Raw genomic sequence first — 12,541 nt, 5'->3', positions numbered from 1 at the left:
AGGTATTTGTTTCCTTTTCCCTCCCCCTTTTCCCTGTACTTTGTAATGTCAGTGTTTATATGAATATGACTTTCATTTGCTTTTCCAGAATAAAGAAGTTATTAATCGAAAGACACAGGGTTCATGGCTTACAGCCTTTGAAATGCCAGAGGAGGGTAAGCAAGGCTAGATGTAGCTCTCTAGTCAGCAGATGGCAGCACCATTATTCATTTCTGTGATGGAGGAAAAAACCCAGGAACTTTTCCATTATTTTACTCCAAGGAAGGCCTTACCATCAGTAGGACTTTTAGTCCAGATTGTCTGCCATAAGAATTGAGCAGGGTGACCTTCTCTCATGAGCCCCAACCTGAAGAGGCATCCTGATTTGGGGAAATCCTTTTTTGACCTGCTCTTCTGGAACTTCTGGAGTTCATCCTTGACTCTAAGAAAGGATGGCAGTAGACTTGGGGAAAGGCCTTTCTGTGCAAGTTTCTCTCTGTTCTTAGTTGTTGGTGTCCCTGATCCTAGTATTTTTACCATCGTGCAGAGGAAACCAGGCCCCTTGAGACCTCAGGGTCATGACCTTCAGTGGCACCTAGCATCATCCTGTTATGTTCCTGGCAGAGCCCTTGTGGATTGTGAGGGTTCCGTGGGCTTCAGGGAGTGTAGCTGTTCCACCCAGGGGCCACCAGCATGGATACATCCACCTTGCCGTGCTTTGGGCCTCTGCCTCCTGAGGTTTGGTCTGTGGTGGGACCCTGCTTTTCACTCCCACCCTGGGTTTGGCTCCATGACCCCTCTCTTCACAGCTCTTAGATCTCTTGAGTGAGCAGCTTGAAAGCTGTGCTGATGTCACCCTTGCTTTCGGCTGAGCTCTCAACGTAGTGAGCGCCCCAAGAGGCAGCCCACTTCCCTCTCACCGGCATCACCTCTCCCTCAACCACCAGGTCACTCTTGTGGCCTACCACCAGGAAGAGGATGTTGGAGGGTTTTGCTTTCTCCAGAACCTCCCGATGCCGCTGGGGGACGCTCTCAAATGATGTTCTGTTGGTGATTACCAAGCCGCAAAAGGCCTCCTGCCAAGTTCCTGCAGTAGGAGCGAGTCATTGGCCTCGGCAGCCAGGAAGGAATCCAGAATTAGTTTTGAATCCTCCACTGAGGACAGAAGGGGACGGAAATCAGGGCAGTTTAATGGAAAGAGCTAGGTAGAGTCAGAAGACCTCAGTTCTTGACCAGCTGCGTGACAGGTGAATGGCTTCATCCAGCTAGTCCTCTTGTCCTGTATGTATACCGAGAGGCTTGTCCATTCAGCGAGTATTCATAAGCTCTGCCCCTGCCCATGCCAGGCATGGCCTGCAATGATGAATGAAAACAGGGAGCGACCTGCCACTGAGTGAAAGGAAAACTGCTTCCATGACCAGGGCTGCAAAGAAGAGACTCCCAGGGCTGGGGAGGGCGTCTGAGCTGTAGAGCTGTAATTTGAGGAACCCAGGGGAAGGCGTGGGGATCACTTTCAAGGAGAGAGAGCTGCACATATGCCAGCCCCGATGCCGTGTGATGAGGCAAGATGGGCCAGGTCCTGCAGAGTCTTTCGTAGGCCCCAGCAAAGAGTGGCCTTTACCCAAAAGTAGCAGGAGCCATTGAAGGGTTTTAAGCAGAAGCATGATCGGTCAGGTTGTTTTGAAAAGCTCACTCTGGCCAGACAGTGGAGGGGGAAGAGGGCATTTGTGGAAGCAGAGGTTCCTGAGAAGGTTGTTGCCTGGACTGAGGTATTTGTGATGAAATGGAGAGAAGGGGGAAATCCGACAGCTGTTTAAGTGGTTACTGGAGGTGGGGGTACTGGAGAGCGGGTGTCACCTGGTGATTTGTGGGGAGTCTTCTGACTCAGTGCCCGGGGCAGCTCAGCCCCTCGTCCTGGGCACAACGCCCTCTACCTTGCTAAGTAACCAGGCCCACCTGATTCCCAGAGCCCAGCACAGTCTGAGCACATGTAGGACTTAATACATGCTGAGGAGCCCATGGGGTGGCAGGGCTGGTGAATTCGTGCGTTCCAGTGTTGGGAGGGTCTTGGTAAGAGTGCTTATTAGGTGCCATGTTTTATGCTAAGCACCTTCTGTGGATAAGCTTGTTTTCCCAACAGACCTGAAGAAACAAGTGTTTGTCAAGCACTTTGTTTGCAATATCTCATTTAATCCCATTTTCCAATGAGGAAACTAAAATTTAGAGTTTAAGTAATTTACTCAAGATCACACAGGTAGGACTTCCCTGGTGGCGCAGTGGTTAAGAATCTGCCTGCCAACCAGGCAGGTGGATTCTTTCCTGTTCGAGCCCTGGTCCGGGAAGATCCCACATGCCGTGGAGCAACTAAGCCCGTGCACCACAACTACTGAGCCCACGTGCCACAACTGCTGAAGCCTGCGCACCTAGAGCCCGTGCTCTGCAACAAGAGAAGCCACCGCAATGAGAAGCCCGCGCACCACAACAAAGAGTAGACCTCGCTCACCACAACTAGAGAAAGCCCGCACGCAGCAACGGAGACCCAACGCAGCCAAAAATAAAATAATTAATTAATTTTAAAAAAGAAAAAGTTGCCTTTGTTTAAAAAAAAAAAAAAAAGTTCACATAGGTAGTAGTGATGGTGCTGAGATTTCAACCAAGTCCCTCTGACTCCAGAACCTGCACTCTTAACTGTGCTCTAAACTATCTCACCAAGTCCTGTGGGGACAGAGGTGGGAGTGACAGTGCATGCAAAGGTCCGGAGGTGTAAAGAAGTCACTGCATCACTGTGGCTAAAGCACAAGGTGCCACATGAGGAAAGAATGGCCGGAGATGAGCAGAGTAAGCTTGGGGGTGGACAGCCCTCAGGCCTAGTGATGGGGTCCAGTGCTCATGCTTTGGAGGCTGCCATGTGTGTGTCTTGCGGGGGGAGGTGGTACATAGTGTGGGAGGCCCAGCAGGCTGGCTCTGGGCTTCCCACCTCTCTTCAGCCTCAGCAATCTCTCTTTTAATTGTGGAGGATTTCAGGGCTGTGAGAAAGATCCCATCTGACAAGCTTCTGATGCTAAAAGCAGGCATATAAACAAAACGTTTGAAAACCACTGCACAGGTAATGGGGAGCCAGTAAAGTTTTAGACGGAGGATTGACGTGATTATATCTACATGTTAAAAACCTTGCTCTGGCTGCCAGTGGAATTGGAAGCAGGCAGGAGGGGGACCAGCCAAGAAGTTGGCTGCAGTTAATTTGGACTAAAGGTAAAGGAATAAGGCTTGAGGTTTTCCTGAGAAAGAATGAACCAAAAGGCAGGTGTAGGAGGTGGTCACAAAAGCGGGGGTGAGTTTTGAGGACACAGAAGAAGCCATCTGGGATGAGGAAGCCATCCTGGAGAGGGTCCCTCTTGCATGAGGTGAAGCAGGGAGGAGGAGGACAGAGCTGGACTAAGCTCTCACAGTTCCCTGTAGTTAGGAAAGGCCCCTGGGGTCACCCAGTGTAGCCTCTTATTTTACAGGTAAGGATATTGAGGTCTGGAGAGATCATGTGGCCTGCCTGTGGTCACAGGGTAGACCAGGACTCAGACCTGTGCTCTTGGTCCAGAGTTCATCTTTGTCATGGCCACCAATGCCCCTTCTCTTCCTGATGGGTGGGCTCTCCCCCTCAGGGGTGGGTGGTGACCTTTCCTGGCCAGCTGGACCCCCAGGCTCTGCCTCCATGAAGGGCACTGAGAAGTCCACTGCCACTGCCTGGGCGACGCCCTCGACAAAGATGCCCTCCACGTAGTGTCTCAGCAAGGATGGTTTGTCCACATTTGGGTCTCCTAGGAGGAGGATGTGGAACTGGTACTGCCAGAGAGGATCCATATGGTGCAGGAGACCAGCCAGGAGGAGAAGCGAGCCCAGAACCGAAGCATAAACCACGTGGTCTGGGGCTGGCTCAGACTTGCAGTGAGAGACGTAGAGCCAGAACCCAAAGGCAATCAGGGGCTTTTGGGTCTAGGCTCCCCAGGATATGCCCAGACCCAGGCTTAGTGAAGCCTCCGGGACAGAGTGCCATTTGAAACCACCATGCAGAACTGAGTCCCTTCAAGACAGAAGCAGGACTTCCCCAAAATAGAGGCCCTGGTCCTATACCGATCCTGAGAGGTCCCCAGGTGTAGCTCAAAAGACCGTGGGCGGCAGGCCACAGCCCCCATATGCGAGGATGTCCTTCCTTCTCTCTGCTGGCCTGAGTCCCAGCCCTAGGTCTGTACTTACAGGAGGGAGGGCTGTGCAGTGTGAGGCTTGCCTCTCCCAACACTGGGACTTCCATGGGACATGTCCCAGCCAGGGGCCCTAGAGAAATCCTCCCACACCTGTCAACCACAGACCAAGCACCAGTTCCCCCTCCAGGGCCAGGATCCTAAGAATAACATTCATAAAGAGAAGGGAGAGTGAAACAAGATTGGCCATTCCTGCTGGTATTTATTGAAGCTGAGTTATGAGTACAAGAAGTTCTTCAAACTACTTTATACTAGTTTTTTTTTAATTGGAGTATAATTGCTTTACAATGTTGTGTTAGTTTCTGCTGTACAGTGAAGTGAATCGGCTATATGTATACATATATCTCCTCACTCTTGGACCTCCCTCACCCGCCCATCCCACCCATCTAGGTCATCACAGAGCACCAAGCTGAGTTCCCTGTGCTATACAGCAGGTTCCCACTAGCTAGCTATTTTACACGTGGTAGCGTATTTATGTCCAGCCTAATCTCCCAGTTCATCCCACCCTACCCTTCCCCCCCCACACCCCACCCCCGGTGTCCACACGTCCGTTCTCTACATCTGCGTTAGTTTCTTTACTCTTGGTTATGTTTTAAATTTTCCCTAATGGTATTAAAAAGCCCTGTGTTCCCCTGCCCAAGGCAGCCTCCCCAAGGGAATCAGCCCTGGCCTTGAAGAGCTACCCTCTAGTGGGGCAAAAAGGTACAACAGAGGGCCTCCCTGGTGGCGCAGTGGTTGAGAGTCCGCCTGCCGATGCAGGGGATACGGGTTCGTGCCCCGGTCTGGGAGGATCCCACATGCCGCGGAGCGGCTGGGCCCGTGAGCCATGGCTGCTGAGCCTGCGCATCCGGAGCCTGTGCTCCGCAACGGGAGAGACCACAACAGTGAGAGGCCCGCGTACCACAAAAAAAAAAAAAGGTACAACAGTGCCTGAAATCCGCAAAGAGAGCCAACTCAAGTTAGTGCCCTGAAGGCTCAGAGAAGGAACTGATATGTTAGGCTGGACTAAGCCTTGAAGGGTGAACAGAGTTTTGACAGGTATGGAGGAAGGTCATTCCAGGCACGGGAAGGGCACATGAAAGACACAGAGGGGGCTTGTCGGCAGAAGGAACTTAACATTTATTAGGCACTTAACACACGTTGTCATATTTAATCCTCTAACAAACCTGTGAGGTAGGACTCATTCTTATTTTACCATGAAGAGACTGAGGCTCAGAGGCAGAGGATAGATCTGGGTTCCCACCTAGATTGCTTCCGTTCCAGCCTGTGCAGTGTGGGTAGGATGGGTCTTCCCTCTTCATCCACTAGGTTTCAGTGGCTCCCAGAGCAGGCAAGGTTGTCCGAAAGGGTCCCATGGGTGGCAGACTTTTGGCTCTGTTCCTTCTAAAGGGCAAAGGAGATGGATTCAAGCCTGGGTTGCAAGGTTTTCAGGCTGAGGAAGCAGCCTATGGAAAGCCTTGGAGGCCAGGTAGCCTGACCTTGTCCATGCTGCTATGGTTGGAGGATTTGGCCAGGGTGCTGCCTTGGAGAGCTAGCTTTGCTTGCTCAGAATAACCTGGGGATAGATCTGAAGGGACGATTCTGGAACTCCACTCTTGGTAAGAAAGCAGAGCCCAGCCCATATTTCTGGAAGGGGGTCAGGATCTTTTAAGAGCTTTGTTAGAGTCTGGAATCCTTGTTATTTCCCCAAAGTGTGTACTTTGGTAGTCTCTATTCCCTAAAAGTGATTAATAGTAAAACCCTCAGGGGAAGAAGGGGACTTCCATCTTGTGAATTCCTGTGTGTGACAAGGGTGTGACAAGTACTGCCTTTGATTTGTCCTCTAATCCTTTCTAAAACCTTTGAGTTAGGTATTATTATCCCCAACTTACAGATGAGTCCACTGAGGCTTACAGAGATAAAGTGAGTTCCACAGGGTCCCACAACTGTACATAGTAGAGCTGAGATTCAAAACCAGTTTTGACGGCAAAACTTGCCCTGTTTTTGGCAGCTGGGATAATGCGATGGTTAGGAGGTGATATTTTTCTGAGTGCTGCAGGCAGATCAGATAATACAGGGAGAGGGGAAAGTGTTGGGGCCTTCCCTGCAAAGGAAACAGCATGTGCAAAGCCCAGGGCTGCAGGTGGTTGGGAACCTGGGCAAAGGGTGTGGAGATGCTGTAGGACCAGATCAGATTGGACTGGGGGGAAAGGGTTTGGATTTTACCCTGTGGGCATGGGGAGCCAGGGAAGGATTCTAGGAGGGGGGCAGGCAGGTCAAATCTGTATTTTAAAAAGATCCCCTGGGGCAATGTGGATGCTAAATCACACCCTACAGGCCTGAGATCCTCAAGAGGGGTGGTACAATCTACACTAAAGACTGCGGGGCCTGAACCATGACGGTGATGGCAAACTGGATGCGGGGCCTGCTCCCAGGAGAGAGGGCGCCTGCTTCTGAACAGTGGGCAGCCCTCAGGAGGGCATTTTTTTCTTTTTTCTTTTTATCGGTACGCGGGCCTCTCACTGCTGTGGCCTCTCCCGTTGCGGAGCACAGGCTCCGGACGCGCAGGCTTAGCGGCCATGGCTCACGGGCCCAGCCGCTCCGCGGCATGTGGGATCTTCCCGGACCGGGGCACGAACCCGTGTCCCCTGCATCGGCAGGTGGACTCTCAACCACTGCGCCACCAGGGAAGCCCTTAAAGCATTTTTGAAGGAATGATAAAGTACTCTAAAGCAAATCATTTCCCTCTCTTGGCCCAAGCTTTCTCATCTGCGAAATGAGGATAATTGAGCAGACCTTGCAAGACTGTCAGAAGGATGAGTGATGCTTTAAAAAGAGGAGGCAGACACCGGTTACTGAGTGGGAATCTGAGACTCAAGAAGGTGGAGTAACTGGCCCCGGGTCGCAAAGTGAGTTAAGTGGTTGTGCTCTTTTTGCTGTGGCAACTGCCCATGCCCTGCCCATGCCCGCTGGCACAATGACACCCCCAAGATACCCCCTCTACACCTGCTGAGATCCTTCCTTCCATAAAGCCTTCCTGCATTGCTGCTGGACATTTTGTGCCTAGCAGTTTCTGCTGCAGCTTAAGTTCCCCAGGAGGCAGATTCTGAGCGGGAACTCAGTGTGCAGACTTTTACGAGGGGATTCTTGAGGGGAGGAAGGGAAGAAAGGATTGAGCACGAGAATTTAGCTGTGATGTTGTCGTAACAGTGGCCTCAAGTGACCCCACGGAGAGTGATGAAGCTGGGTTTTTCCTTCAGAGTTGTCTAGAGTTGAGACAAGAGGGCCAGGCCTTTGAATAGTGCCTCTGTCCCCCAATAGATTGACGCTGGATTGTGGGCTGCCCCGGATGGGTGGGCAGTTCCCAGAGAGATTAAACTGAACTCCACCACCAGGCAGCACTCCCAGCAGCTGGGAGGTGCAGTGGGGAGGAGGCTATGGGTTCTTCAGCCCTGAAGGGAGATCTTGGTGGCTAATCACAGTGTCCGCCGTGTGCCCAACAGATGAGCTGTTCATATTCATCCCTGCCTCTCAGATCCAGATCCAGTCCCTGGCTTTGGAGTAGGGGCACTGGGTAGCAACCTGGGTTTGAGGGCACACTTTCTCATCCAAACCTGAGGACATAAGGAGGCTCCAAGGCTGGCTCAGCCTGAAATTCCCCGCACCTGTCCTTGCCTGTGCAGCAGCGTCCGAACGCTGAGTGGTTCAGCATCCGAGCCCAGGGACGCTGCCAGAAATGGCCACATCCCGGCCAAGGGGGGAAAGAGCGGTGATGACAGTTCTTGTCATTCGATTCTCATTGTGTGGGGGGCTCTGGCTGAGCGTAGCCCATTCATTATCTCATTCGTGCCCACGACCCCCTGTGAGGTGGGGTCTTCTATGAGTTCCTCTGACCATGGAGGAAACAGGCTCAAGGACAGGAAGCTGCACATCTGGCCTCTTAGATCTTTCTAGTAGAAAGGGGCTGAGCTCTTGAGACCCCCAAATCCAGGAGACAAGACTGTACCAGGATACTGTTTATATTAACTCTCAGGATAGATTCTGCCATATGCCCTCCAGAGAAATACTAACACTCCCCATCTCACCAGCACTTATGAGGTCCACACTGCTTTAACCCTTTCCCTCCCAGAGTCAACACTTGCATGGGCCCGGGTGCTGTGTGCTGCTGGGGGGCCTGGGGATTTGGGTGTTCTGGATGAGCCGGACACCCCCCCAGTCCTCTTCCAGTTTGATGTCCCCCTGCTGCAGGGCCTGCTGGATGGCATCAGTGAGGGTGTTGAAGGCCAGGTCCACGTTGCAGTTATTTTTGGCGGAGGTCTCCACGAAGGCTATGCCCAGGGAAGCAGCCAGCTCCCCTGCCTCCTGGGCCGAGACACAGCGGGTGTTCTGCAGGTCACTCTTGTGGCCAACCAGCAGGAAGATCGCCTTGTCAGGGCCCTGAGTGGCCATGACCTCCTGGTGCCAGTCTTGGATGTGTTCAAAGGACTTCCTGTTTGTCACATCAAAGACCAGCAGGACACCCACCAAATTCCGGTAAAAGGACCTGGTGATGCACCTGACGGTGGGAGGGAGTAAGTTGGGAGAGGCTTATACCTTCAAGACACCCAATGCAGAACCACGCCCTCCGTACACTGACTGCCTCATACCCCCAAAGCTCATTTCACACTGCCCTGTGCTTCTCTTTCCCCGTGTCTGTCTCTCCCAAGTGACTGTGTGCTCCCCAGTTAGTCAGCAGTTTGATTCCCATACACTCCTGACCATTCCTCCATTCCTGGAGGAAGCCTCATGTTTTCCTGATCGCAGGTCTTTTTTTCCCCACTCTCTGCCTGGCAAACTCCTACACATCTTTCATGGCCAACATGAATCTCTCTTCCTTTCACATCTCCTTTACACCTCCCTCTCTGCCCTCCCGTGGGCTCTCTCAGCACCCAGGTCATTCATGCTTCCAAGTTTCAATATCGAACATCCCTCTAGGGCGGGCGCCAGGTCTTTATTTCTGTTTGTTTGTTTTTTGTTTTTTTTTGGTTTGTTTGGCCGCGCCAGGAGTCATGTGGGATCTTAGTTCCCCCACCAGGGATCGAACCCGTGCCCCCTGCGTTGGAAGGCGGATTCTTAACTACTGGACCGCCAGGGAAGTCCCAACCTGCTGTTATGTGTAGGATGAAGGACTCAAGAGCGAAGGACCCAGGCCCGGGGCAGAGACCCCCAGATCTCTACTTGGGCCACTGAGGCTGACCCCTCTGAGGGATCCCCATGCCCAGGTGGACCAGGCCTACCCCGCCCCAGCCAGAGGCCCCTCACGCCAGCCCCTTCTCGTCCCTCCCCGCCCCACCTCCCACCCACCGCGCACCTGAAGCGCTCTTGGCCCGCCGTGTCCCAGAGCTGCAGCTTCACGCGCGGCCCGGCCGGCAGCTGCAGAGTGCGGCTGTAGAACTCGACGCCCACCGTGGGCACCGACTCGAGCTCCGGCTCGGGTTCCGGGATCCCGGGCGCGCCCGCCACGTAGCGCCGCAGCAGCGACGTCTTGCCCACGGCCGCGTCCCCCAGCAGCGCGATCCGAAACTGGTAGCGGCAGCCCCCCGCCTCCATGTCGGTCGTCTGGCCTCCCGGGGCCCAGCCACCAACTATGCGGCCCCGCCCCCGCCCAGTCGCAGGGCCCCGGCCCCGCCCCCGCCTCAGGGCGTCCGCTGAGCCACCCAGACCAGGGACTGGAGAACCTGGGGCGTCTTCAGCACCCGGGGGGCGGTGGGGCCGGACCCCGAGGAAACCACCGGGCCCGGTGGAAACACCTGGACAAGTCACTTCCTTGCTCCGAGCCTCAGTTTCCTCCTCTGTAAAATGGAGATGATAACCCTTACTTCAAGGATGAAGAGATTAACCTAGATAATGTGGGGCGAAGGACTAGGGAGGACCGATAACCAAACGTGCACTGGCCACAGCGCCAGAGCGTCCACTGTATTCATCCGTTGGGGTGGCTTCTCTCTGCAGCCCCACTCTCTATTAGTCCCCCAGCCGGGCCCCTGCTGCCGCTGGGCCCGGAGAAACCCCTGGAGAAAGTTGGTTTATAGGTGCTCTTTCCCCCCCGCCAGGTGCCCCTTTCCTGGAGCCCCAGTGGCCCTGGCCTGGGGCCTCCCGTTCAGTGCTCAGGGTCAATGTTCAACAGCACCCACTGCTTCCTCCCCTCCCGCCTGTGCGGGGCCCCAGGGGACCCAGAGAGGGACTTGCACACAGGCAGCAGACAGACCACTGCAATTCCAGAGGGAGTGCAGTTTGCTTGTGGACGGGACAGCTAGCATTAATGAGGTGAGATGGTCAGTTCCTTATGCTCTGGGACAGCAACCCTTTGAGAAGGCCAGAGTGTGCCCATTATAGAGCTGAGGAGACTGAAGCTCAGATATGTGGCTCGTCTCAGGTCACAGTAGGGCCGGGCCTCACATCCAGATTTGTCTCACTCTTCATGACCCCTTGATGTCACAAAAGGGGACGGCAAAGCAAGTTCCCAAAGGACCAGGGCTGAGTGGTCAGGTCCCACTTGGATTAGGGGCAAGGGTAAAGCAGGTACATCTGCCTTCAAGGTGTACTCCACTCTTTCCAGTCTGGCCTTCTTGACACCCAGGACCTAAAGGCTGGAGTTCTGGTTGGTCCCAAACAGCTTGTCTGTTGGTTTAATCCCACTATCCCACTGTGGGTGGATGTTACCAGTTTAACTTGTTGTGGCAAATTGGCAGTGGGAAGCAGTTTTCACTAATGCAAACCATCGTATCATCACATTTCCTCCTTACACAACCTTGTGAGTACGTGTTAGTCTGTCCAGTGTTGCTGTTGTTGTTGTTTAATATTTATTCGTTTATTTATTTGGCTGCATTGGGTCTTCGTTGTGGCATGCGGGCTTCTCTCTAGTTGCAGTGCGCCGGCTCTAGAGTCCGCAGGCTTAGTTGCCTGCGGCATGTGGGATCTTAATTCCCGACCAGGGACCAGGGATTGAACCCATGTCCCCTGCGTTGGAAGGCGGATTCTTAACTACTGGACCACCAGGGAAGTCCCTGCCCAGTGTTTTTTTTTTTTTTCCGGTATGCGGGCCTCTCACTGTTGTGGCCTCTCCCGTTGCGGAGCACAGGCTCCGGACGCGCAGGCTCAGCGGCCATGGCTCACGGGCCCAGCCGCTCCGCAGCATATGGGATCTTCCCGGACCGGGGCATGAACCCGTGTCCCCTGCATCAGCAGGCGGGCTCTCAACCACTGTGCCACCAGGGAAGCCCCCCTGCCCAGTGTTTTTTACAGATGAGAAAACTGAGGCTCAGAGAAGTTAAGTAACCAGCCCAAGATCACTCAGCACGGAAGACAGACTAGCTGCCAAGTCTGTTTCTGGCTGGACAGTTTGGGGACCTGGGAAGGCCCAGGTTTTCTTGTGGCTAACTTTAAACACATCTGTGAGAAGCCATTTTGTTAGGTCTCCTAGTAATCCTGGCTTTTGGTCACCTGCACTAGCCTGAAGGGTCCCAAGTCTCTGCTTGCCTCCACCTCCAGGAGGAGGTGGGGGGGCATCAGCTAGGGTATGTGTGTTGGGGAAGGAACCCGCCCTGCCAGCTCCGCCCAAACCAGGAGGGTCTGCCCCACTCCCACCTGCCCCACTGATTCTTCCATCGGGATGTTCTTATCACCTTGCTCTGTTCAGCTGGAAAAACAGTTTTTGCATCAGGGCTGTGAAGATCTTCCTCCCCCCATTCCACCCCCACCTTTCTTTACTCACCACTGGGGCTCCAGCCATGCTGAACATGTTGCCTCTTCTCAGCCCTCTGCCAGGAACACTCCCCTTCTGCTCGTCAAAGGGTAACCCCTACTTCACTGGCCAGTGAGGTCACAGGCCCTTTTGTCCACTGTGATGTCTGTCTCCCTTCTAGGCTCAGGCCTCTTGAGGACAAGGACCAGTGGCTGTATCCTCAGTGCTTGGCACAAAGTAGAACTTGGTAAATATTTATGGTTGAATGAATGAATGAATAAAGATGGATAAATACTATTCGTTCATTCATTCACTCATTTATTCATTCAAATACCACAACAGAGCTGGACTGAGGGAGCTACGGGGTCAGAGAAGACCTCTTGGAGAAGGTGAAGCTGAAGTTGGGTCTCCAAGAACAAGTGGGAGCTGGGGAGCTCAGGGAGGAAGCGCACTCCATGCTGGGGCAGCTGGGCAAAGGCAGAGGCATGAAACAGCTTGAAAGGCAGTTTGAACCCAGACGTCCCAGAAGCCTTTGCAGTCAGCATGTGGGCAGAGTGCACTGTCAGCATATGACTCCTTGAACTTCCTCTCCTAGACGTTCCTGCTGTGG

The 12,541-nt window shown here is 53.6% G+C and overlaps 1 protein-coding gene across 1 annotated transcript; it reads right to left on the bottom strand.

Moving 5' to 3' along the window:
- Positions 1-8,342: 8,342 nt before the first annotated feature.
- On the bottom strand, positions 8,343-9,800 carry RAB42 (RAB42, member RAS oncogene family; the record flags this gene model as incomplete). Its single annotated transcript, XM_079696700.1, has 2 exons — positions 8,343-8,766; positions 9,562-9,800. 2 exons carry the CDS (start codon positions 9,798-9,800, stop codon positions 8,343-8,345), a joined length of 663 nt encoding a protein of 220 aa, XP_079552826.1.
- Positions 9,801-12,541: the final 2,741 nt, after the last annotated feature.

Source organism: Hyperoodon ampullatus, assembly GCF_949752795.1.
Source record: "Hyperoodon ampullatus genome assembly, chromosome: 2".
In the NCBI taxonomy this organism is placed as follows: Eukaryota; Metazoa; Chordata; class Mammalia; order Artiodactyla; family Ziphiidae; genus Hyperoodon; species Hyperoodon ampullatus.
The sequence above is the reverse complement of the archived record's forward strand: the minus strand, read 5'-3'. Positions and strand labels throughout refer to the sequence as shown.